This window comes from Pteropus alecto, unplaced genomic scaffold (assembly GCF_000325575.1).
Source record: "Pteropus alecto unplaced genomic scaffold, ASM32557v1 scaffold276, whole genome shotgun sequence".
Taxonomy (NCBI): Eukaryota; Metazoa; Chordata; class Mammalia; order Chiroptera; family Pteropodidae; genus Pteropus; species Pteropus alecto.
In genome coordinates this window covers 4,024,837-4,052,298 of record NW_006438074.1, presented here as the reverse complement: position 1 = coordinate 4,052,298, position 27,462 = coordinate 4,024,837, and the positions used below count along the sequence as shown (strand labels likewise).

The window sequence follows — 27,462 nt, the reverse complement described above, 5'->3', positions numbered from 1 at the left end:
GTCCAGTAAAATCAAATGCCTGCTAACAAACAACGACAACAAAAAATCAGCACTCTTCAGAGAAATGTGACAGAATCCACAAACATAAACATTTATAGCATTCAAGAAACAATCTAAAATTACTCAACATTTGAAGAACCAGAAAAAGTATTACTTTCTCTAGAGAAAAGACAAACGATGGAGCCTAACTCTGAGATGATTCAGATGTTGGATTTAGCAGATAAGGATTTTTAAAAAGTTATTATAACTATGTTCAATGAAGTAAAGAAAAACATATTTGCAATGAATAAAAACAAGAACTCTACAGAGAAATATAAAGCAGTTATTATCAGTAACCCACAGTTACCGATGTTCTGATGACAAGTGAGATGCGAATTAGAAAATGACTCATGTTCAAGAGTACCTCTGCTCGGTTGGAGATTTTTGTTTCAAATGACTTTTATTTCTACCAGAACTAAATTGAAAATTGCTTAGTGACACTAAAGGTAGTTTTAGCTCTTTGACAGAGTTGATTGGAAAGGGAGAAAGAATTTAGGGAAATTTGGTGGGGAGATTTTGCATACAGGTATTTTCATTTAGTGAGGATGTGAAGAATAGAGCTTTTCTCTCTGGGATTCCTAATATTCGACAACAGACCTGTTACTGGTTCCCGCACAGATCAATTTTTTCTTTCAGAAGGTAGAACACACGCTATGAAATACTCCTGTCAGGCATCCAAAGGAGGCAGGGAGGCTACATAAAATAGAAAGTGTTTTCACATGGAGAAAAGTGATGTTCAGAGAGAGCACAGAGAGTGTCAGCGTTTTGTGTGCTGAAGTGATTCTAACTCAGAATCTCTAAAATGAAGTATTTGGAAGACCCATCTTGGGTCTCACATTGGTTCCTCTCTCCTTTGTTCACCGAACTCTACATACTGTGAGACATGTGTTTCAGAAACAGAACCATCTTCCCAACCCCAAAGATTCCTGGTACTCTAGGAAGCAGGATGTGATAGAAAAGGTCCAAATTGGTTCCAGGATAAAACAAGAGGACTCAACTCACAAAAAGTGACAGAATCCATAGTAAGAAAGGTTATCAACAAGCCTGAAATTGTTAATTTGTAAATGGAGGTGACAGTTCCTCTGAGGGCAAGGAAATATGATTATTTAATTCAATTAAAACAAATAAACAATGTCCGAAATAAGAATAAAAGCTCCCAAAGAGTGTTCTTAGCAACTGTGTACTATGCACCAACTAAAACAGTTTTCAGTGTTAAAATAGAGCAATGACTCTTTGATCTAAGACCTGATTAGTCACTCAAACAGAAACAGAAAAAAAAATTAAAGCAGAAAAGCTATAAAACTCCTCTTTTACCATAGTTTTCCCACTATTAAGCTGACCACCACATCATCCAATATGTAAAATTCTAGAAACTTTACAAAATTCCTCTTTTTAAAATTTATTTTTTGTTATCAAAGAGAATGTCCGGGAACATTGAGTACTAAAGAAATATGTTCACGTCATCGTTTTACAAAAGTTCCTGATGGAGTGTAAATATTTCATTTTGATGTATCCTTCACTTATTAATGATGAAATGGATGAACTGATGCAATTACTTAAAATAAAAAAATTCCTGACAAAAACATCCATTCTCATTCTGAATCTGCTCACCGGAGTGAATCCAGCAGTTACAATATCACCACTGGCTAAGAATCAACCTCCCCACAGTAGGGAGCTATTCAGGTTTTCTCCTTAGGTCACAGAGGTCTCTCAGATATAGGCACCATGTTTGAAGTCTCACACAAAATGTCTGTGTCACTTAAATTACACAATGTGGCAGTGTTTTTTCATGAGGACATAATCTGAAAGAAGGGGCAAAGTAGAAAACCGGTTTGCATGTTATATGTGAGTACATTATTGAACTGTGCATGAGTTTGAGGGCATTGTGGCCCTTGTTAAAGATGAATTCCACCAACGAAGCCTCTGTCAGTTCCCAGTTGCTCCTGGTTTTGAAGGTATCTAGTCATTTAACCATGTGTTGTTTGGTCAGGGCCTTCTTCATCTACTGTTTGGCTCAAATGGTTTGAACTGAGTTTAGTTGTCCTTCTCTTCCATCTTAAGCTTTATTTCTCAGCCTCGGGATATGTGGGGTACTTGACCGTTTCTATCTTCTCTCGGACTTTATAGGAGGGATACAGGCCCGTCCTTCCCAGTTTTCTGTTGACACCTTTAGAATAGCCATCCCAGTGATTTCCAGCCACACCAATGATATCTCCAGGTTCCATAGGGATTTCGTCCGCAGTTCGAGGTTGGTGAGGATAAATGGCGATCTGGTTGTGGGCATTCTGGCCCCCAAAATAGTAGATGTCATCCAAAGAATGGAAGTTTGCAGAGGCATCAGGATGCAGTGTTTGCATGATTTCATAAGCAACTCGACAGACCTTGGGAAAGAATTAAAAAAAAATTGTTGGTATAAGTAAGATCTCCTTCAATCTGAAAGCCCTTGGCCAGAGGCTAGAACTAGACGGGGACTAGGACTGAGAGAATGAGAAGTAGTGGATTTGTGTCACAAGTTTTCAGTCTATTGTCTCTCAGATGATGGTATAAATCATTCTTCATCTCTGTGCTTGTATCTTTTTTTTTTTTTAGCATACAAGATTATTATAACTAAGGTCTCTGGGAGAAAATAAATATATACAGTACAAAGTACTTTAAGAATATGAACCAATTAATTTTAATAAACACTTATTGAGAGCCACACAGTGCTCCATGTTTGGCACTGGAGGTACAAAAGAAGTAGGGCATAGTTTGTGCTTTTGAAGAATTGAAGGTTCAGAATTAGGATTATACTCTATAAAGATGCTGCTGCTCCCTCACCTTCATCCAGTGTTAATCAATCACATACTCGTTCCTGCTAATGTGGACTCGGTCTCAGAACTATTCTCAACAGAAATTCATGTAATTACTGACAATCAATGAGCAATGGCAAGTGAGCTAAAACATATCTGCCATTTCTATTCTAAAGAGTTTTAAGTGTGCTATGTAGATAGTAGCATTTTAGGACTGAAATTAGATGGACTAAGCTTTGGGGAAGATGCATCTACCTGATGCATTTAAGGCTACTTAAAAGATTCCACTGTTCAAAGAATACCTACCATGCCCACTGGGAGGCAGCTGAAATTCTACAATCTGAGCTTCACTCTTTGGGCTTAACGCTTGGTGATAAAGTTAGACTGTAACTATCTCCATGGAGGAATAACATTTTAAGCAATTAATAAATACATTCATTATAGCATATATAGGTTTCAGAAACTTTTCTAAGAAGTGAAGAAAGATGAGGGAATATTATAATTTTGCTTAGAAAATCCTTCCATTATACATTGTGAACAGAGAACTCAACTCAGGTCGCATTTTCCTAAATTTCCAGTTGTGGGGTTATCTCAGTTAAGGAAGTTTTATTGTTCTTATACCAACATGCTTGCATTTATTTAAAGTGATAGTACTAATACTAAGTGTTAATCTGCTCGGAGCAATTTAGGATTACCCAGAAATCCTTTAAAATTTTGGCATCCATGAAGTCAAAAATTGAATGGAGATGCTCATTCCTAACTGTTATAAGCAAATGGAATCTGCATCTTAATCAGCATCTTAACTTCTTAAAGAATCTGAATTTTAGGAACTTGAGGGGTGCTTTTCAAAGGCTGTATATAATATAAAAATGAGGTTCAGAGAGTGTTTTTAATTTTGAAAATAGGGACTAAAATACAAGGAGATTAAATGATCTATCCAAATTCTAGTGCTAGAATTTCAACTAGATATAAGAACCAAGATAATGACTTTGCATTCAAGTTTGCTACTTCATCAACAAACTAATTTCATAATAGGAATGTCATGGTACAATTAAAATAACTGGTAGAACACTGAGATTATAACAAAACGAGGCTCAAAAAGATTTGGAACTTGAATTTTAAATTCAGCCAAAGGCTGCAAACAAAACCAAGTGGAGACTCTGGAAAGGAAGAAACTAAATAATTAAAAAGCACTCCAATAATAGTGAAGTCTAATAAAAATGATAGAGGCTAATATTTACTGAATTTTTGCTGTCAGATATTGTTTTTAGGTATTATCTAATTGAATCCTCTCAGTAGCACCATATAATTCTATTATGGCCATTTTACAGATATCAAAGGTCAGTTAAGGAATTTGCCCAAGGTGCAGGTTTTGAACCCAGGCAGTCTGTGTCTGCTAGTTAACTGCAAAGCATATTTTCTCTTGTAGACCCTGTTCTCCATGTTTGGATTGTTAACACCAGAAAGATAAAATATGAGGCCAAGCCCACCCTCAGACAAACCTGAGAGTCTTCTTTTTAGGGCCCCTCGACCCACTCTTCAATTATCCCTAGCCAGAAACGCATGACCTTGTATTGCCCTTGGGATGACCACAACATCCACTGTGGCAATAAACTCTAATGTGTTTCCTTCTCTCCACTATTAAATATCTCACTCTCATAAAGAAAACATTATCCTCAGTCTCACACTCTTAGAGACCTCCTTTTGGGGGAATATTCCTAATTATCAGTTTACATTTTGATATCAATAGTTACTGATGTGTTAGTCTGCTGGATAACACATGTATTTTCTTAAGCCAAAGAAATAACAAATTGTAGAAATTTCAGACACTGAGGTGAACCTGTGTAAAGCCCTTTATCCTTCTCATAATGAGGATAATGATAGCAGCTGAGCTTAATGAGCACTGATAATGGCACAGGCACTGTTCTAATAGTGCGCTTGCGTGTGCTCTCTCTTCAGACTCAAAAACTCATAAGAACACTATGAGGTGGTTATTATTATTATTCACATTTTATAGTCGAAGAAACAAGCCACAGAAAGATTAAATAAATTTCCAAAAAATTTTTTAAATGAAAAAAATGAGCTAGTAATGGCAGAGCTACAATTAACCCTCTTTCTGGCTAGCAACCATACATTAAACTGCCTTAGGATAAATACTTAGAACAGTGTCTGCCACATAATAGGCACTCAGTAAGTATCCGTTGAATGAATACAGCTCCATGCATAATACTAACTTAGTAGTGGAGATGTAAGTCCACAGGGAATATTTAATCCTTAAGATCCATATATAATATTCTGAGTACCAAATTTTCTCTATATTAAAATGGGGCAATTTATTGCAAAAAGCTAGAAAGGTTACTATAATGTTGATGTTTGCATTTAATCTTCCTCTCTGGGCTTTACAAATCCAAATAATGTGGCAGGTAAATGGAGGCTTTCAGCTGATGTTAAACTCAGATTTGACACTTGAGAGGTGGCATGACTGAGAGGGGCAAACTCTTTAGTTTATGAAGCAGTGGCTGGCCACATGTTATATGTTTTATTTCATTCTGTGTTGACATGGCACTATATTATTTTTAGAACACCACTAGGCACACAGTAATAGCAAAGAATAAAAATTCTGACAAAGGATAAAATACAGATATGACTGTATTAAAAAAAATTAAAAAGAGTGTGAAGTCCATTAGTCTGAATTTTATCCCCGAGGAGCAACCAGCTGAGTTTACTTGAGCCTCCAAAGCTTTCTCAGAGCAGATGGGATCTTACTTTTTTGTCAGAACAGACAGGGCTGGGAGGGTCTCCCAGTGTGAAAAGTTAGAAGTGGGTTCTTGTCTCAATGGATGATGATGGGATATTTGTGCACTTTTCCTGTAAACTCCTTTGTTTTGCTATTCAATGAGAAAACAGTATCTATTGTTGTTTCATGAGCCATACCTCAATGAAAATTCCTATCCAGAGCCACCTGTCTGGAATAAAATGAATGTACTATCTGGTTTTCCCCTCTGCATTTTCTAAAATCTGATTCAAAGTGTAGTGAGGCCTGTTGTGTTGAGTGTGAATTTGGAATTTGACAATTGAAAGCATCATAGGGGGAAAGAAAAGAATTAAAAGAAAGTAATTTTGTCCTATGGTGACTTTAATGCTGGAAGAAGGAAAACAAAGCATAGAACACATTCCTGTAAGTCTCAGTGCCTACCTACCTGTAAGGTTGGTAAATGTTCCAACATGTATATATTTATTTAATTTTAAGGCTTATAACTAGAGCGATGTTTCTCAACGAGGCCGATTTTGCCCCTGCCCTCCGTCACCCCAGATATTTGATAATGTCTGGAGACATTTTGGGTTGTCAGAACTTTAGGTGAGGATGCTATTAGCCAGGGATGCTGCTAAGTATCCTACAATGCACAGGACAGTGCCTCATAACAATTTATCTGGCCCCAAATGCCAATATTGGCAATATTTTAATTAAAACTATTAAATTTTAAAGACAAGAAATCTTCCTTGACTAGAGGAATAGACTTTAGACAAGCCTAAAGTCTGGGCCTACAGAAGGGGTGGCATATCTGGGAAAGTGACTCTTGATTTACTTATTCTAACAAGCATTCAAAAATATGTGGAGGTTGTTACTAGTTATATGCACCTGTTATATGCATCAGGTAGGCACATAGCCAGATTGTTAAAACAGTTGATAGAGACCAAGTAGTTATTACCCCTCCCCCACAACCTGACCCTTGAAAATGGTAAAGGGAGCTTCTCAAAGACAGGCTCGTCACCCCAATTAAGGAGAAACATCAGCAGTGGATGCCTTCATGGGAACTTGAAGGCCAACGAAATTTTCCCATCTAAGTAGGATTGCTGCCTATGTGACTCCTGATCTGTGTAGCTCTCTTTTTGGGTAGTGAGTTGTTTTCTTACTCCATACTGAAGAAATTCATATAGGCTTTGCTGGGGTAGGTATCCTTTCAAAAATCATATCACCATCCTATTGTGACAATGTGCACTGTCACATTATAGAAAACTGTCCATTTTTTTTATATGCTCTGAAGCATATTCCCATGAAAATGATGTGGCTTTCCTACTCACATTTTCTTTTCTCTACTTCTTCTAAGCTTTTAGGCATATATCATTCTTATGTGATTTATATTTCTTGGTAATTGTTCTCTAGTTATTTCATGAGTATTTTTCTCACTAGATTCTGGACCAAGGCAAGATCTGTATCTTCATCTCCTTTGAAATCCCTTCTGCATCTGGTATAATTCTGAGCACACAAAATTTAACAAATTACTCAATGAACTAACCAATAATATGCACATAAATGAAGGAGCAGAATAATATCCACAGTAAACATCGCTATGCTGATATTCCACTGGGAATATAAGGCTGATTGTACTACTCATAAAAATACATACACCAAACCCATAACATGTAATTATCTGCAAGAATTAAACTCAAAGAATAATTGTAATATGGTATTGCTTAAATTTAATGTACAGTTTCTTGCTTGGTAGAAATGTAATAGGACTTGAGGAATTATATTTATTCTTTCTTATTTTCTATAAAGCAATCAAGTAAAACAAAATGCTGGGCATTTAAGCCTCTCAGTTTCAGTGCATTGATGTGTAGAAATGGATGGATTCTGGTTACATACTGATTGTATGCAAAAATCAGAAAGTATTAAGTAAGCTTAATTACTTGCTGTTTCTGTTAAATGCTGTGAACAAGCCAAGTACTTTAAACAACCCCAGGAGCTGGCTTCAGTGGAGATGTATTGAACCATTACTTGTAAACAACTAAATATTCAGTGCACATAAGTAGCTATCTTGGGGGAATCTTCTCATGCTTTCACAAAAGGGATCATTCCCAAATATTAGGAAAATTGCACCTGAGTCATGATAACTAACATTAAAAATAAATACAAAAATAAACCAAGAACTTCCAGACCTCAGTATGACCAAAAGGTATTGGCCACTTAAAAATACTCTACTATCACTTACCTGGGATGAAAAAGTACACACTAGGAAGTCTGCCTGGGAGAGAAAGTGTATATCCAGAATCACACCCCGAAGTGAATTTTCCGTGTATCGATTGTGTAGTCCAGCTGACCAAGAGATAGAATTATCACTAATAAATTCATAATTGGGATACCTAAAGAAAAGAAATTTATACATAGTCACTGAAATCACAGTATTCCACCAAGAAGCAGTACCCCATCAGCAGGAGGCAGACCTGCTCCTGTGACCAAGAGCACCTCTCTAACAGTAAAGAGAGCTTTACTATTATGGCATTGAAGAGAATAGTCAATGAAGCATCTCTAAATCTATCAGTGGGGAAGAAACCATTCTGGAGTGCCTTGTATGTTAAATGTTATGGGCATGTCACATAAAATACACATAGATGCATCAAAGGTCCCTTCCCAATTCATAAAAGATTTGAAAACAGAAGGCTTCTTATTTTCTTTATAATGAGTGACCTCTAAGAGGTCAAGCTGCTTTCATTTGCTCACTGAGCTTTCCTTTAGAATATAAATATCATGATTAAACTTAATTAAAATTTTTAACTCAGAATTCACGATAATTCAGACTTGCCTTCCCTAACCGCCATCCTTGAAGCACCACCTTAACCAATAACAGTAATGGAAAACCATTCTAATACATTTATGAAAGCAAATTTCTTGTAGATGTCCAACAATTAACATTTTTGTAGTCTTGAGATAGAATATTTAAAAAATACTAAAACAAGATGTCTTTAAAAAGTCCACCATGTTCAAATGATTGTACTCTGAATTAGAGGTTTAATTACACTCTAGTAGAGAGTGAATAAATTTTCTCAGTGCGTGACGTAGAGCTTCGGAATTAAGTTGCAAACTTTGGGAAGTTATATGAAAAGGAGATAATCATTGTACCTACTTTATATAATTTTGCAAGAATTAAATACATTAAGTAATGTAAAGTGCTCAGAAGAGCATCTGACATGTAGTAAATGCTCAAGAAATACTGGCTGTGGTTGTTAAATATTTTTCTCCCAGACAGCCATCTTGTTTTATTCCTTACTTCCTTTGGGTCGCTGATCAAATACAGCCTGGTTAGTGAGGACTTTGGTAATTTCTATCTTTTTACCTGCTTAATTTTTCTGCATGGCCCTTATTATCATTTGACATAATACATATTTACTGTTTATTTACTGCCTACATGCATTCCCAACCTCCATCATCCCTAACTGAAGAGAGGCATTTCATCTTCTTTGTTCACTCTATTATTATCAGCACCTAGAAAAGAATCTGGAATACAACAGAGGATCAATAAATATTTGCCGGAAGAACAATAGTTCCTATTTATAAACCCTGAAACATTAAGAGTTAGTTTACATGTTTGTTTCTCACATGGCATTCCACTCAAATTGGGACTATATCTTATTTTTCTTTGCATCACAATGCTATGTGAATAAATACATGCTACCTGTGTCTGGGATTTTTTCCTAATCTCCTAACAGCTGCTTCAGATTTCATAGTCGCCATGGATTTTTTTCTCATTGCCTCTAATAATGAGTGTGAAGGCAAACTCTCTGAGCACTGTTTCGGACTGGTATTCAGTGTTCAGATCCATTTGGCCTCATTATTTTTGACATTTTGCCCTCCTCAGCTCTGAATTAGGGAGATGAAGGAAATGTCACATTTGTTCTAGAAAGAAAACAACCTAAAAGACTTAACGTGATTCCTGCAAAGTTGCATACACAGGCAGGGGCCAGAAACAGCAATAAATACATATGAAAAGGCTGGAGGGTGAAGGAGAGGGGGAATTGCTAAAATATACCTTTATTCAAGGTTTTATCCTTGAATAAAGACTGACTTTGTCAGCAAGGGTTGGGTGCTTCAGTGAAACAAAGAAGAATGATCCTTTTGCTGAGAAGGGGCACTAACATTAATGTCCTTCTTAACTTAAAAGCCCCTCCCTGGAACTACACCATCAGAGCACTTGAGTTCCTCAGGCCTTATCTCTGTTTGCAGAAGACTCTTGAAGAAGGACATTGAAAGTGGAAAAAAACAAACTGAAACAATGTGAATAATGAGAGAGGGAGATTTTGCATCTCCAATAATGAGCATGGAACTTCCTGTACAAGCATACTTTTTTCTTGTCTTTTGCCCATAAGTATGTTAACAGAGGAATTCTTCCACTGTGAAGTTAAAGAGATTGGTAATGATAAAATTTTTTTTTCTTCTTCCATCTTATAAAACTGTATTTTTATATCACCCACAAAGGACTAACTTGAAATTATACACTAACATCAAATTCTTCTTTTCTGAAATCTTTCTCCAGACTGAGGGAGAGAGATAGTCTTCTTCATGACTTAGAAAATTAAAGGATTTCCAAAGTGGAAAAATATGCATAAAATGCCACATTTATAAAAGAATATGGAGGAAACTGCTGCTGAACTACCATGAGGAGAGGAGTTACCAGCTGCTGACCACAAAAAAAGAAATTCAAGTTTTACAACTCCTGTAATCCAGTGCTGCCAATTGTACTACAAGGGTTGCTTGGTATAAATATATAATGCTGTTTTATGGCTCAAAGTTGTAAGAACCTCATATATTTTTATCTAAATACTTCCAAGTCTAGAAATCTAAGAAAATAATGTGGATAATTTTAGGCACACATCATAGCATTATTTGTAAGAGTAAAAAATTAAATAATCCAACTATCCAATATTAGGAGAATGATCAAATAAGCAATGGCATATCCATATAGTGGATACGTAGTCATTAAAAAAGATGTTTAAAATGTTTTTTTAGTGACCTGGGAAAATGGATCTATTGTTCTATTAAGCAAAAAAGTTCAAGTTATGTAGAATATGATCAACTACTAATATGTGTAACTAAGTGACTGAAGGGGATATGTCAAAATTTAGACAGTTGTTGCCACTGAGTAATGGGATTATGAGTAATATTTTTTCCTTGCTTGTATTCTTACTAACTTCTATATTTTCTAGAGTATAAATTATTGTGCTAATTAAATAGGAAAAAAGCTTGTGAGGCATTCAAGAACAAATGAGAGTCGATAAAATTAAAGTTTTCATATTTTTTTAACCAAGCTACAAATTCACTTTGGTATTTTAAAAGAAAGGAGCATGGTCAACAATTTCTACTTTGTTTCTCTTTAATAGGTTTGGGTATCGAATTGGAAAAGTACTTGTGAAAATTTTTATTGTGTTTTGTGACCAAATGTTCATTTAACCCCTGACTCTTATATAAGAATTATAACTACATAACTTGGTTTATTCTTGGCTGATGAATTTCTTGGCCCTTTGCTTATAGTGTGTGTGTATGTGTGTGTGTCTATACTCAACAGAGACTTAAGGGAAAAAGCAATTTATATATCAGGCTAATTTGAATCTTAGGAGGTAGAAATAAGATTTAAATTATTATCCAGTGAGTTGGATAAACACCTGCATTATAGTTCTCATTCTAAATTTGTTTTTCTTCCCATTTGTGACATAAAAAAGGGACCAAGAAATAAATTAAATAGTCAAATAGCTCAAATGATTAACTGCTAATAAATGCTTTCAAATAGATAGGATTCACATAAACATAATTCAATATTTACTGGGCACTAGTTACAACAGCTAGGTACTGTTGTCTAAAGTATTTACAATCTAGTGAAGGGGACAGAAGTAAGCAAGTGCTACACACTAACAGGAATACACCAGGGAGGGACACTTAGTCGAGCATTTGGGGATGATTTCTGGAATAGATGATATCTGAGCAGAGCGAAGACTACATTATTCTTCTCACTCATTCTCTACTTTTACATATATTTATACAGCCTTTATTTATTGATGGTAAATAAAGACCAACTCTCAGTTCATCCAGATCCTATGATAAATTCCCAATTAGGATTGCTGCTTTATGTGTTTTCATAACACCCAATATTAACTCTATAGTAGCACTACTCATACTGCAGAGTAACTATCTGTTCCCTTGATAGACTGGAATTCCTTGAGAACAGAGAGTGTCTTGCTTATCGTGGAATCCCCAGCACCTAACACTGTGCCTGAAATATGGGCAAGCTCAGTAAATGATGATTATTGTTCGATACATACTAGTATTCCTTTTTTTGCACTTACAAAACTCATCTTCTGATTCTGTACCTTTATTTAACATAACTTCCAAATTCCAGAATTTTTAATAAGATGAAAACTTCTATTTTACATATATTTTCAGCTTCCCAAAGGTAAGCAAGGGCAAGCACCTGCAAAGTTTTATGGCTAACAGTCCTGTCCAGTGGTTAGTGTTATGGACTGAATGTGTGTCCCTGCTCTGTTTAAGCCCTCTAAATAGGATGGTATTTGGAGATGGGGTCTTTTGGAGGTAATTAGGGTTGAATAAGGGCATGAGGAGGGGGGCCCTCATAATGGAATTAGTGCCTTTACAAGAAGAGACACAAGAAAGCTTGCTCTCTCTTTTAAGCACACAAAGAGGTCATGTGAGTACACAGTGAGATGGCAGCGGCCTACAAACCAGGAAAAAAGCCCTCAAAATGAAATCTGCACCTTGTCAGCACCTCACATGTGCTTTGATTATATTAACAAGTTACACAGTTGTTTGAATTTAAAAACCTCAATAGTAATAATATTATAACAAGAATCACAGGCCTAGGAATTAAGGATTCCTTTCAAATAAAGAGTCCCACTCTAGAATCACTAGTTCATCTAACTTACTTTGTTTTTGCCTCTTTTAATAAAGAAGGGTCATCCGTGGCCAAATATACTCTTTTTTTATCCACTTGCATTCTGCGAGCAAGAAGCTGAAAATGTTCCTCAACGTGCACCATGTATTCCTCAATGGGATGGAAGGCCGCTTCTGTTCCCACTTTGTCTGTGCGTCTCACATGGACTCTGGGGGGCAGAGGGAGAGAGTCAGATTCTGATGATAATGCTCTGATCCACTGAGTGCTCTTAGGGTACTCAACTTTATACCCCTATTCATGGTGGCATTTAGTACATTTTAAACCAATTTTTCTTTCATTTTCACCATTAAAAAAATAAAACAAATTGTTTAAGAATTCAAACACATATATTCTAAATACATTGGCATAGTAACACAATACAAGAAAAATGAAAAAATAAGTAAAGCCTGTGAAGAATGCTTTCTTATAGAGAAAGTAATTGGCATATCAGGAATAAGTGGGAGATTCCAGAGTTATGCTCTATACTAGGCAGCAAAATTCCAACCAGTGTTCCAGAACAGACTGGATATATTTTTGATACCAAGATTCACAGTTGTTATTATAGAACATTGAATATATTGTTTGTAACATTTAAATGCCAAGTTTTCTTTTTCTTCATTTTACGCTGTATAGCCACAGTAACTGCCAACTGCTAGAATTAAAAGCTGCCCAAGGAAAACACAAACCTGCATGGATTCTTCCTATAACACAATCAAGCAGGCAAACCTTTTAAGGGTTCTTACTATCTTTAAGTCCATGGAGCCATTCCAGCCCTTTTGTTGTATGCATAATGAATTCCTTTTCTCTGTTTTTCACTCTATCAAACACAAGCAGATATAGATTTCATCTGTCCTATTTAAGAAAAGCTCTAAAACTGTAAAATTGAGGACAGAGGTTTACACTGTCCTGTACTGAATAAGGCATTGACTTTCAAAGTATTCTCCTCCCATCTCAGGGCTTCTGAAGTAATTTAATGAAAACAAAAATAATAATAATTATAGTTTGTTTTCATCAATTAAAACTCTCCATTCTCTCATACACATTTCAACCCAATCTTTACAAAAGTAAAAGATTTGCCATTTCTGTATACCCTCCTCCCCAAATTACTAAACTACTATTTATATGTTGAAAATGGAAAAAGGTAGATTTGTCCCTTTAGGTCAAGCAAAAGCCAGCTTTTTATTATGAATCTGGAGTGAGGATTTGCTTTCAGTGAAGTCACTCTGACATCTTCATGACTAGTCTTTCCTTTGCATTTCAGACTAAAGTCCACACGTGAATACTATTATACGAATACGTCTATCATCTTTTCCTCCCCACAACCTTCCCAAGCACTGCTTCTCTCAGAAAATCAGAATTGTTCACTGTGCTCCACAGAGATAAAGTGGGACAAAAATAACAATTACACTTTATTTAAATGAAAATTTTCATGAGAAGAAATACTATTTGATATTCTGATTTTACCACGTACTTTCTTTAGCTCTAGCTTTTCAAATAGGGGTCAATAACTTCTATACATAGGAAGACTAACATGCAAAGGAAGAAGTGGGGTGGGAGAGATGAAAATAAAAATAAAATCGAAGAAGAGCTATAATAGTAGAAAGAAGAATAAAAGGAAGAAGAGCATTTGAGACAGTGGCAGAGTATTACTAAGCAATTTTCTCAATCCTCCAAGTGCTCCTGAAATTAGGTCTGGATTAATAATTTGACAGAGGACTTTAATAAAATCTCTATGGAAGAATCAGAATGTTAGACCTGAGAAGGATGTTAGAAGTCATTTAATTTAATGTAACTCTTTCATCTGACAGTTAAGGAAACTGATGCTTCTGAAGACAATAAAAAGACAACATAAGGTAAAGGGAGGTTGGTTTCTCTCATACACATTTCAACCCAGTCTTTACAAAAGTAAAAATCATGTAGCTAACTGATTTTCACTATTAGATATCAAACTCTTCAAGGGCAAGGAATCTGATTTTATTTATTCCCGTTGCACCAAACATTAATAAAATAAAAGAGTGAATGAATGATGAGTAGATGCAAAAATCTAATTCTTTAGTATTGTTAGCAGAAACCTTATATACTCTCCCTCATCTAGTTCCTAAAAATAGTTTTATTTTAAACAAATGAAGAAAGGGTGGCAATTAATGAAGGCCCAGAATGATCAAGTCAGGTAAATTGTTAGTGATGAAAGCTAGATGGGACTCCCAGATTTCTGAATCCCAGTGCACCCTTCTTTTGTTACAGTACACTGCCTAATGTGCAAATAACTTAGTTGTCTATGGTATTTTAATTTTCTGTATTGGCCAATTCTCAGTATGGTGGATGGTCCATGGAAAATTAATAAGGGTTGCTTTCTGATATGTAAATCTACAGGAAAGCCAAAGTTAAGAAGGTTCTGGAACTTTGGGCAGACGTTTTCTTTCCTCACTTGTAAAATAATTCTCTCTGCCCACTTCAGAGGACTGGGTTTCAAGATTGATGAGATAATGTACTTGAAGGTATTTTGGTAATTTAACTATTATACTGTTATTTTTCTCCATCTTTCAAAATCCTGTTCAAACAATGTAGCTATGAAGCCTTTCCTGATCCAGATGGAAGTACATTTCTCCTTCACTGACTGCTCATAATATTTTTTATGCTTCCCTTAGGGTATTTATCGCATTCTACCCACATAATGTTAGTTGTGTAAGTCTCGCATCTCATAGACTGCAATGAGCCGGAAGAAGCCATTTAAAAAAATTAATCTCTGTCCCCCACAGTAGCAGGTATTCAATAAATGTTCTGCAAATAAGTGAATGAATCAACACATGTGTCAATATTAATCAATAGCTGACTTTATCACAAACAGGATAAGCCACAAAATGCCATAGTCTGGTCTACAAGCATATTTTCAGAAATTATTTAAGCATCAGTCTCTCTGAAAGGTTATGATATTTTACAGTGCATTTTTTCTCACAGAACTGAAATCTTCTTTTAATCCTTATATTATACATCATCATTTTTAGGGCAGGTATTACATACCCTACTTTACAGATGGAAAAATCAAAACCCAATACTATTATTAAGTTGGCCAGAATTAGGAAAGAGCCAGGAATGGTACCCAAATCTCTTACCTCTTACTCCAGTATTCTTTCCATTAGGCAATGAATATTTCCCATAGTGTGAAATCTGGCATCAGGACCTGGGAAAACTACTCTTCCATAACTTTTTATGTATGTGTAGAGGAGCACATGCTTGTGAGTAAATATGCTCTTTTAGATTTTTCTTATTCTCAGAATTTCCTGACATATATCTCCCTTAACATAAGCATGAAACTAAATACACATGTATATTGTAACTCACAAGTAGGCCAAGAGATCATTCTAAATAATAATTTTAACATTATGTTACAATACAAATGATAGTCTCATTCTCAAAATAGCTTCCAAAACAGAAAAGAAAATACAATATCAAGAAAGCAAAGTAATCACCAGTGGCAATTTAATGAAGCCTAAGAATAAGATGCAATTAAAAAGGTATAAATGTGACAGCTATATCTCAAGGCCCTGTTACAGTAAGGCAGGAGTCATATATAATATCCAATAAAATAAAATTTTGCTGGTTTCCCCAGGAGAGACAGCTAATTTCAGAAATATGAGCTTAATATATTTGTTGAATGAATAAATAAAATAATGAATAAATAAATTGAATAAAGTATGGTGACTCAGCTATTCTAAGTGAACAAAGGAAGAATAGTCTCCCTGTGGCCTAAAGTGAACTCTAGATGCTCAGATTTTGGGTGAAGCTATGAAAATTAAACTATATATTGTAAAGCTCACGGTATATATTGTATAAGTATATATCCTTGCTACATATCACTTTGGGAGGAACAAATCAGATTCTTACCCAATAACTGGATGTTTGAAGCCAAGCTTCTTGGTGGCCTCTTCTATTTCTTTTTCCAGCCACGGTTGTGGGCGGATCAAGTATTTGACAAACTGAGACACCCACCACACTGCAGGATCTCCATGGACTCGAACAAGTCGATCTGCAAGGTCTTCTGGTACAGCCAGGGGTAAATATGGAGGACGAGGATGAAGACTGTCTACAATGGGGAGCTCGACCACCTGAACATTTTTGTCTTTTATTTCACCTGAGAGAATATCAAAACATCAACATCATCAAACTGTATTCCTTATACAACTACCATTGAATGAGAACTCACTCTGTGTGCTTTCATCCTCATAGCAACTCTAAAGAAGTATTATAATTTTCACTTTACACAGCAAGTTTAGTAACTTGCCCAAGGAGTTAGCGCAAAAGTGGCAGAGCTGAATTTCACATTCAGGTTGGTGTGCCTCTCAAGTCCATAGCCTTTTTCTATCATAATATGATGCCAATCAACACATCATACCCTGGATAAGGATGGTATCTACCACTAAAAGTATCTAATCAGAGAATAATCATATTGCCAGTGAACACAGTCAGCTAGGCAAAGTTCTGTTTTGTAATTGTTGTTTTTTTCATTAGACAATAAAGTGTTCTCAAAACTTTCAGCTTGTCATTACAGCAAATGGCTCTTGTATTACTTTCATGACAGAGCAAATGACTCTAGAGATACCTAAAGATTATAAGCTAAGTATCTGTATCTTTTGAAGAAAAAAAATTAGATAATTCTAAAGTCCTTTTTTCTTGGCCAAAGTAGGCCCATTATATTCACAATTATGATAATAGAATCTGTGTTTCGCTGGAAATTAATTTAAAGTTAGAACAGAAATTAGATGCTAATTTTTGTAGATGATGATTACTTTCAGAATCCAACTTCTATATATCATTAACGTTACTGTTCAATCAATTACATAAGATAATAAAAACAAACCAAAATGTGATAGCCAGCATCCCTAATGTTTACATATTAAAGACCACATATTAAAACTAGAAGACACAAAGATAGCAAGCAGAGAGATTTCATAAATATAAAATGTACTAAATTAAATTTTAAGTAACAGAAAATATTAACCTGTACATACAAAATAACTCTAGTTAAGATGCTGTCATTGTGCATAATAAATTAGAATCACAGTTAATCACTGGACCATTAAAGAAAAAAATGTGCTTATAAAGAATAAACATAGGATTTATTTAAAATGTATTCACCAAAATAAAACACAATCCTCAAGTTCTGTTTTTTTGCACATATGCAAAATGTTTTGAAATAAATTATACAATCTGAGAATATAATCACTCAAACAAACTGCATGGTTATCATAAAGTCAGTTGGTATAACTAAAAATTAAAAACATCTGGTTAATATTCTTTCTGTTATGTAAAACTCATTTCAGGATTCTTAGTAGACAGTCCTTGAAACATAAAATTTGGTGCATGAATAAGTGGCAATAAAAAAACTTACCACCAGTATTGTTGTTCATCTAGGGTGCCAGTTAAGAAAGAGCTGGGCACCTTTATCAGATGAGAAACTGTAATTCAGAGTCTTTGAGGAAAAAGTGAGGTACATTTTAAATTAAACTCTAAAGTCTCCCTCAGGCTGGGAAAAATGGGGTGCTTTCCCTAATGTGGAGATGATAAGAGAAGTAGCACATGAATCAGAGAGAAAAAAAGGAAGGGAGAAAGTTAGTTCTTTTTTATAAACAAAGAGAGAAAGAAAAGAAGACCCTAGTCTTTCATACATTACCATAAACAAAGGCAAAATTAGTACGGCTATCTTCCTTTTGCAATTTCTTCCTAACAAGGTTCTTCTAATGTTCCATGTAACTAATTCCAAATTATACTTACATGAAAGTGTTACCCTCTAATTGACCCAAGGCATCATCTTCCTTACAAGCTAGCCCTAGTGACAGCTTTCAGAAAGACATGGAAACTACACCTATACCTTCAAGACAGAGAACTCAGTTTATTTTTGTTGATTCTTTGTCATTCATTCATTCATTCATTCATTCATTCATTCATTCATTCATTCATTCATTCATTCATTCATTCATTCATTCATTCATTCATTCATTCATTCATTCATTCATTCATTCATTCATTCATTCATTCATTCATTCATTCATTCATTCATTCATTCATTCATTCATTCATTCATTCATTCATTCATTCATTCATTCATTCATTCATTCATTCATTCATTCATTCATTCATTCATTCATTCATTCATTCATTCATTCATTCATTCATTCATTCATTCATTCATTCATTCATTCATTCATTCATTCATTCATTCATTCATTCATTCATTCATTCATTCATTCATTTGTTCAGCTATTTATTGAATATTACTATGTGCCAAATACTGTACTGTACTAAGAGGAATATACAGTGATAACATAGTTCCTGTTCACAAAAACCTCACCCAGAACTAGACGGCTTTCAGTGAAAGAAAAATAAAATAGAATCAGCAACAAACATGCCATAAAAAAGATATCGATACTTCACTGCCTAGTAAAATATTAAGAAAAGAATATTTAAATTTATAAAAGAAAAAATTGGCATAGAATAAAAGTTTAGCTTCCTCGATAATGATATGTTTTGAAATGAAAGAAAATAACACAGTACATGCTAATTAGAAGGTCCTTTCTTTTACTTAGTTTATCACACATTTTTTATCCAATTGGAATATACATTCAAAACAATTTAAATCCGTAATAGATCCTAGAGATAATCTTATTCAGTGTTTTCTAAACTTTAGTTATTTACATACTACCTTTATAATTGTTACCATATCCATGTCCCATCTGTACTATTTAATGTTTTAAGAATTCACTTTTTAAAACTTAAATGAATTTATTTTATAGATGGTAGCTATAAATATAACTACACTGAAAACAAAACCATGTTATTAAATTCTATATAGGTATGTTGCTATTAAAGGGCTCTGAGCTCAAGCCAGATTTCTATTAAAAAAGGAGATTACTGGTGATATTTTAAGGGGTAATAATTGCTTTCTCCTTTATATCTCTTATGAGTTTAAAACTAAATGAGAAACAGAGAGGAATAAAATGGCAATCAAAATATCAGCTTGATTGCCAATAAGGATGAATTGAAGAACGCGATTTTTTTTTTTTTTTTTTATTTTTGGCCTCTCACCCTCTTAAGTAGAGTTTTTCAACCAAGGCCTACTACAAGGTGGAGGAGGAGGGACATGTCTTCTGAGAATGGGCCACACCACGAGAGAAGCCAGAAAGGGCTGTGCCTCACATGTTTGGTTCCTTCTCTCAAATTTACCAGTTGTATAACACACTACTTTCCTTGCAAGTGGAAGGGAAATGAGGTAGACAGAAAGAGCAAAAAAGCACTTCCGTACTTTTTCTTTCTCAGGAGCAGAATTTATTTCCTTTGTATGGAAACTCTTGAGGAATGAAAGATTCATAGTACATGCCCCAGCCCACTCTACCCCCAACCCTAATTATCCAGTATTAAAGAACTATTAAAAATATCTTTATACCAAACTGAGACTTTGTTTTTGGAATAATCAGAAAGACTGAAAAAGGAATCACTTTCTCAACTTTGTGATTTAATGTTTATTTTAATGTTTTATCAGGAAATTGCCTGAAATTATCTCATATGCCACCTAAAATCATCTCTAGTAATCTGTTTTAAGTCTCAGTTCGGGAAACACAGATTTACTTAAACTCCTTCATTTTACAGAGGAAACAGACTAAGAGAAGTTAAGTGAACTTCTCAAAGATAATACAGCTAATAAAAGGGCTAAGATCAGACTCTAGTGTTTACTCCATTACTTATATTACATTCTGCTTTCTGGAACCTATATATATTTTAAGTCATTTAAGTATGGTCCCTTTGATCAATCAAGAGTACCCTGCCATTCTATGAAGACTTTAGTGTTGTAAAAAATATACACTGCATCAACCTTCCAGCAAGAGAATGTTTTATAAGTTTAAGTCATACATAAGTCGACGCTATTCATTTTTAAAGAATCAGTGCAAAGTAGCCTGGTCATTACACAATTGAGGGCCCCGTTCAACTTGAACTGACATGATCCTTACCAATTATTTCAGGGACGCATTTTCAAGACACCCTCCTCTTGTTGATAATCCTGTTTTAATATGGTCATTCTCTTTGCTAAGGGCAGATAAGACTCAAAAGGCTTGTTAGTATACTTATAGCTCCCTTCCAGAAGCATAGATAGCTCTTGGAAAGGGAGGATCTCCACAGTTGCAAGCAAGTAACTCTAGAGAAGCGCTTTTCCCTACTACTCAATTCATAACAGCTCCACTTAAAAGCACTACTCTGTCATCATTTCCTGTGACAAAAGACAGAGACATTAGCCCTGGAGCTAGTCAATTAAAGTTATTAGTCTTCAGTAGACTCAACAGAAAGGGCTTGAGAAGCTCAATATCTACAAGGAATGAATAGATTCTGCTATAATGAAAAATGTTTCGAGGGTGGAAAAGATTTTGCGTCCCCAGTCCATGGAATTTCTTCTGCATTTACTGTCTTGTTTCTTCAGTTGCTACTAAGCAACTATTATCATTCTGATTTGTGAGAGAAGCAGAATTCCTGAAGACAGAACTCACAGAGCTCAGAATGATCAAGGCAAAGAGGTTTGTAATAGGGTTGCCAGTGGAGAAAAATCTCCAGCAAGACATCACTACCTGGAACTTAAATTTCACTTGCGGGAAGGAAGAGATTATGAGTAACTTTTTGGCAATACCAAACCAGAAAAGCTGTCTGTTTTTTGAACTCAAGCCTCTTAAAGCAGTTTCCTTCAATCTCCCACATGGGTCCAGACTTCCTCCAAATAGGTACAGAGGGATAGAACGAGTTTTTAATTCCCTTTCTAAGAGTTGTCTTGAATGGTTATAGCTGCTAGGTGCCATCACACCTAACTGCCATTCCAAGGACTGTGCCAACTGCTGAGACTCATGGCCCTATTTGAGGCTAGAGCAGGGACAGACATCAAACAAAATACAGTAAGCAAATGTCTATTCACAAAGTACCATGACTGTAATGCATAGTGATTATGAGTATGGACTTTAGAATCACAAAAACTGGTGTTCAAATCTTCTATCATTAACAATCATTAACAGTTGTTACTCTGAATAAGCTATATTTAACTTCACCCGGTTTCTTCATTTGAATAATGTCATTGATAATAGCACCTTACTCATCGAGTTATTCTAAGGTTAAGATATTGCATGGAGAAAGCTCAGCATGATGCCTGATGCATAATAATTCTCAAAAAATATTAGTTCTTTATCCTGGGATAAATTCTGCTGAATAATTCTCAACAAGCTGGCATAGTTGGTCCAGGAAGTGATTTTTTGGCCAAAATAACATATTCTACAAAAAATATATCAAAATGCCCCATTTCAGTGAGCCAAAAATAAACTCCCAAATATATTAGATGTAAGGAGATATAAAATATACACCCAAAGTAAATCTTATTCATACTGTTACCACAGGCAATAGAACAATGAGCAGCTTTTATTCTTTCAAAATATTCAACAAATGTTCAAATTGAAGAGCAGCAACTCTGAGCTATCTGAAAGTTCTGATAGAATTATCATCACTAATGATAAAAATTCTATTCTATACTGAAAGTACAGAATAGCATTAAGTTTTGTCTACTTCCTGCTCATATTATGGCAAAGAATTTGTATCCTTAAATTATATCCACAAAGACTATTGGGACTTCTGGCATTTACATTTTCTTTAACTCTGTGTGGCCAAATATGATGCTGATTAAGTTCTTACTAAACTCTCTGAGACTTGCTAGAAAAGACAAGAGTAAAGGAAATCAAGACTGAAAGCTAACTAGCTGTCGTGAGACCTCTAGAGGCATGGAGGAGCTTTCCTGATTTTACTTGGACACAAAAGATGGCTGTTAAAAAAAAAAAAAGTCACATAAATGTGTGAGGTCTCTTCTTTGAGATTTTAACAATTATGACATTAATATTTATATCTTCATTTAATGACTGAGCTCTGTTCTCATTTAAAATATGGAAGAAAGATATATTATTAAAAAGTGAACATCTGGGAGACTTTCCCTTTGTTTTTCAACCACTCTACTCTGACGGAGATCTCTTCTTGAACTTGAATGAGGAACTGTCGCCTGCCATATGAATTTTATCACTGCTCTTTAAGCCAAAACTTAAAAGACTGTTATTACTGCCAGTTTGAAGCCTTCAACCGACTGAGTGAAAAGTTCTAAATTCAATCATATGAAACACAGTGCACTGTTAGCAACATTCTTGAGAATTAGCATATCACACTACGGGAATGATTGTGCAGTTTTCTTAGGAGGTGCTTGCTGCTTTTACTAGAAAGAGAAATGCCTTGCAAAGGCAACTACACTCATGGTTCACTGACCTCAATGATATTCTGACAGACTTAACTCTAGAAAGGAGACTAAAAGAACGACTAATGGAAAAAATGTATTATCTTAGTGAGTTATGCAGATGAGGATAAGGCAAGCAGGATGGTGTCAAAAGAGAAAAGACCAAAGAGATTTGTTTGCTTCACACAACTAAACAGAAGGCTCCCAGAAGTCATTCTTAATGTTTCTGAAAGAAATTTAGTCATTTACTTTTAGATATACATATATGTTACTTTGCCAAAAGGTTCCATACAGTCCTCAGACAGCTTGCTCATAAAGGGGATACCGTCAACAGTTTCTTTGATGATTCAGATTATATAGGCCCTAGAACTCCATGGTTACAGGGTTATGTTACATCTCTAGGGAGTTGTTTGTTTGTTTGTTTGTTTAATAATGTAGTACTTTCTCCTAACTTAGAACTTCCTTCTAACCTAAAGGATCCCAAAAAATCTTAGAACAGCCTTTTCTCGTTGGCAAGAAACAAGAGAATAGAGGAATGGAGAGTAGTGGTAAGACGAGGCTTAATTTCATCAGATTTATTAAAGAGCCAAACCCCAACCTCTCTTCTCCCGTTCTCACAAAAAATCACAACCCCACTTTCATATTCCTCTTATTCTTTCATCACATGTCATGTTCCCTTGAAAGAAATAGCCAAGAGGAAGGACCTCAAGGTAATAATGGTCTTTTATTCCTTGAGAATCTCTGAAAGGTGTAACTGATGTGCAGGTGTGCCTCCAGGATCTCACAGGATAGAGCTGTCAGTTCGCATATGCTGCATTCTCTTTTGCTTAGGGGAATTTTATACTAGTAATTTCTCTGTTAAGTTATCATCTAATTATGTTAAATCAGGAAGACCTGATTTGGGTTTTTCTGATGATAGGTTAACAGTCAATCCTAAAACCCTAAGGTACAAGAATCATACTAGAAATTCTGGCTCTACCATGAGAGAAAAAAAAATACAGAGTCATTTTGGAAGAAGGAAATAACAAAACAGTTAAGACTTTTGTGAGATATGCAAAGAGAAGACAATCAAGTGTAGCACTTTGCTAAAGCACTATACAAAATGCTGATAAAATAGACATCTTAACCTACTGAAACAGGGATCAGAGAAACAAACCTCCCTTGTATAAGTTGTTTAACTTCATCTGTAAAATGTAAATAAGAAAATAGCACTTCATAAAGACTTTGTGGATTACCTGGGATTATGTATGGAAAATATTTAGTGTAATACTTGGCATATAGTTGCTAAATCAATTCATAAAGTACCAGCAGCTCCAAGAATCAAGGATGCTGCCATCATTCTCATCTTTAATTCTTGCTGCCATCTCAGACTATAAAATATGTCTTCTTTCCCAGCTGTCTCCTCTTCCACCATGGAAGAAAGAAGATGAGGAGTGGAATATGGCTTTACGTGCCAAGCCACAGCTCCTACTGTCACTGCTGCTCTCAATCTGGTATGTCACCTGACTTCCCTTTCTCCTCTTCTGGGTTATGTTACATCTATAGAAGGAGAGCTAATACTTTATAATCTATAGCCTCTGGTGTCATAAGTAAGATAAATACTGTAAAGACATTATTCAAAAAGAATGGCTATATTTTACCCTTTTTGGTTTAACTGGGGGAAGAGAAGGGGATATCCATAAATGAAGAAAAAGAACTTTGAGGTAAAAGTCATGAAACCTTAACAAATGAAGCATAGAATAAGGGAGAAGGGGGAAGATAAATGTAGCACAGGGCGAAGAGATATCTGAGATGTTGAAAGTAGTCATTTGCTTGTTACTGTTTTAAAAAGATAATGCTTTGCATAGATTTGATACTTTACACTATTGTTCCCATGATATTTTTTATTTATGCTTAAAGCAGGAGCAACACCGCCCCACCCTTCTTTAGAAACTGAACTAAAATTTGCAAAGAAATAACTCTGTCACTCCCTTGCCCGGAAAGTTATCTACTGTTTCTCATCATATGCAACATATTTTTCAACCTGTAGTTAGTGATTTATCAATAGGCCACAAAGTCTTACCTGGTAGATCTCCAAAACAGAGGTCAATATTTTATACAATCTTATCTTCATTCCAAATCATAAAGATTCTGGCAGGAATGAGGGTCCAGAGTCTATTCTTTTCACATGTTTTACTCCTTTTCAATGAGCTATGCTATAAGCCATTTTAAAAATAGTTTCTGCACCCACACCCTCCTGTCCCACCTCCCTATCAGCAACTTGAACTAAGAGCTAACATTTATTAAGCATCAACTATATGTCAAGTGCTAAATGTTTTCCATACATTGTCCCAATTAATCCACAAAGTCTTTATGAGGTGAGTATTCGCTTATTCTCATTTTACAGGTGAAATTAAGTAACTTGTTCGAGGTCACCCACCTAGCAATCAGAAACAGGAGTTGAAACTAGACATTCTGATTGTAGAGTTTAAAGTCTATCTCCAACCCTACTCTATTACCTTAAAGTTTCACACAAAGTCAGTCTAGATCTCTCTCTACAGTATACACTAGATATAGGAATTTAATATTAAGCAAAGGACATAAACTTAAAACAGTGATCATGCGTACCCACAAAAATCAATTAGTAGATGTGAATTGTGGCTTAACAAAACAAGTTCATTCATTGTCATTTTGGGTTTGTACTGGGATCCTTGAAGAAAAAAATAATAGCTACAGACAGCTTATCTCAAATTTAAATTATTGGTATGAAACAATTAGGGTGCTTTTTAGTTAACTTAAAGCTCATGGTTAAGAGTTAATAATACCTTCACAATTTGATTGTAAAGAGAGAATGTGAATTAGCCAACCTATGACAGTATTATTTCCTAATAATTATATAAGAAGCTTCCCGTAAAGGAGAAATAGCCTACCTTAGAACAAAGAATCTACAAGCAAAGTTATCATAGAGATTTATTAAACTTATAAATCATTCTCCTTATTATGTCTCTATATACCTATTTAAATTATTAAACATTAAAGCAAAAATATTTTGCAATCTAAAATATTTTTGTCCTTAAAAATATTTTCTCCTTTAACTTCCCTTTTGATATATTTAGGGATAAATAAAAATACACAAATTTCAATTCACTCATGAAGACCTTGTAAGTTAAAGTATCTACTTCTGACTATACGATCCAAAATTCAGGATATAATAACTGATGGAATCCAAGATGAATCACACAATATTTTCAGAAACAAATTTGAGCCTTGATTATTATAATAATTAACTTTATTGGTATCAATGGAATTTCTAAACAATTTTTAAAAATTACAGAAAGGACTTTTAGAGATTATACAAAGTAATTTTTAAGTCAATTCAACATGCATGGGGATGATCACATTTGTGTTTACGTATGAATAAATTTGTATAATTCAATTACTACATCTCAAGAATAAAGAGAAATAATATTATTTAAGAGGAGGAAGATCTTCCAAATGACAACAGGATGATTCCCTTCTATCTAAAAAGATGAGAGCTGAGAGGGGATATGTTCAAACTATAAAATCATTAAAGATTTAGATAAGGTGTCCAAGAATGTGTTCTCCAAATCTTAGAATTAGGGATCTTTTGTTGATGCTTGAAGGAAGTAGTTTGAGAATAAATAAAATAAAGTCTTATTTTACATAACATGTAGAATTCTTACAGAGCTCATTATCCCAAGAGAAGGTAAAAGCCAGAAATTATATGTTTGTGCAAAAATATGAATGCTTAGACCTTGACATCATGGATGGCAATTATAACTCCCATAAAATGTCACTAAGAACTACTGTTAAATCAGAGTACTGAACTGGATGAATCAATGATGTGACCCAAAACGCCCTTCTTAGGCTTCAATGCACAAGAAACAACTATATGAGATAATAAGACTGTGTTACATTTTGTCTCTAAAGGATGCCTTTTCTTTGTGTACCAACAAACTCTTATTCCTTTTCCTTGAAGCATGGAGATAAGAGGCAGCTATACCACAAAACAAGAAAAGGATAAGAGGATGAAAAATAGAATATTACTTATGCCTGTGGATACTGCTTGCTTGGTTAAAGTAGAATATAAAATTCATAAAATAAAGAGTATTGTAATTCTGAAGCTACTACTATATAGTTCAATTTTGTTAGAATAAAACTTGTACATGACTATTCTCTCAACAATATCAGGCAACCAAAAAATACTTATTGAGAACTGTTTTAGTCAAGGATCAGTGGTTGCAAGGACTAGAAACCTAGGCAAATTAGTTCAAGTAAAAAGATTACGCAAAGAATACAAGAGAATTGCCAAGAAACAAAGAGCAGGAAGTATAACTGCATCTTATAAGAAATAGGAAACCTGCAAATCTTACCATTTCTCTGTGGCCACATGGTCTGTGCAGGTCAGCTACACTTTCCTTTCTGCAAAGTGACTTCTCTCTTGCTCAGGGTCCATCTTGGAAACATCAGCTTCTGGCTACAGGATTTTATAACTTAAGTCTTACCCTCATATAAGCTAGAGTCTCTGTTTTTTAATTACACTAACATTTACTGAGACCATGTGCTGAGTGCTGTGCTAAATGCTTATAAATATTATATATATGTATGTATGTGTATA

The 27,462-nt window shown here is 34.8% G+C and overlaps 1 protein-coding gene across 9 annotated transcripts in view; it reads right to left on the bottom strand.

Annotated features, from left to right (window-relative positions):
• Nucleotides 1-1,126: 1,126 nt before the first annotated feature.
• FUT8 (fucosyltransferase 8) overlaps nt 1,127-27,462 on the bottom strand; it is a 195,936-nt gene continuing 169,600 nt past the window's right edge. For 8 of the 9 annotated variants that reach the window (XM_025049113.1, XM_006915132.3, XM_015591970.2 and 5 more), the window contains 4 exons: nt 16,433-16,679; nt 12,540-12,716; nt 7,823-7,973; nt 1,127-2,420 (listed from right to left, as the gene is read on the bottom strand). In XM_025049113.1, the coding sequence (XP_024904881.1) occupies nt 2,103-2,420; nt 7,823-7,973; nt 12,540-12,716; nt 16,433-16,679 (893 nt within the window). In that variant the 3' untranslated portion in view covers nt 1,127-2,102. The remainder of the gene's footprint in view (nt 2,421-7,822; nt 7,974-12,539; nt 12,717-16,432; nt 16,680-27,462) is intronic. The other variant, XM_015591971.2, reaches the window with a different exon arrangement.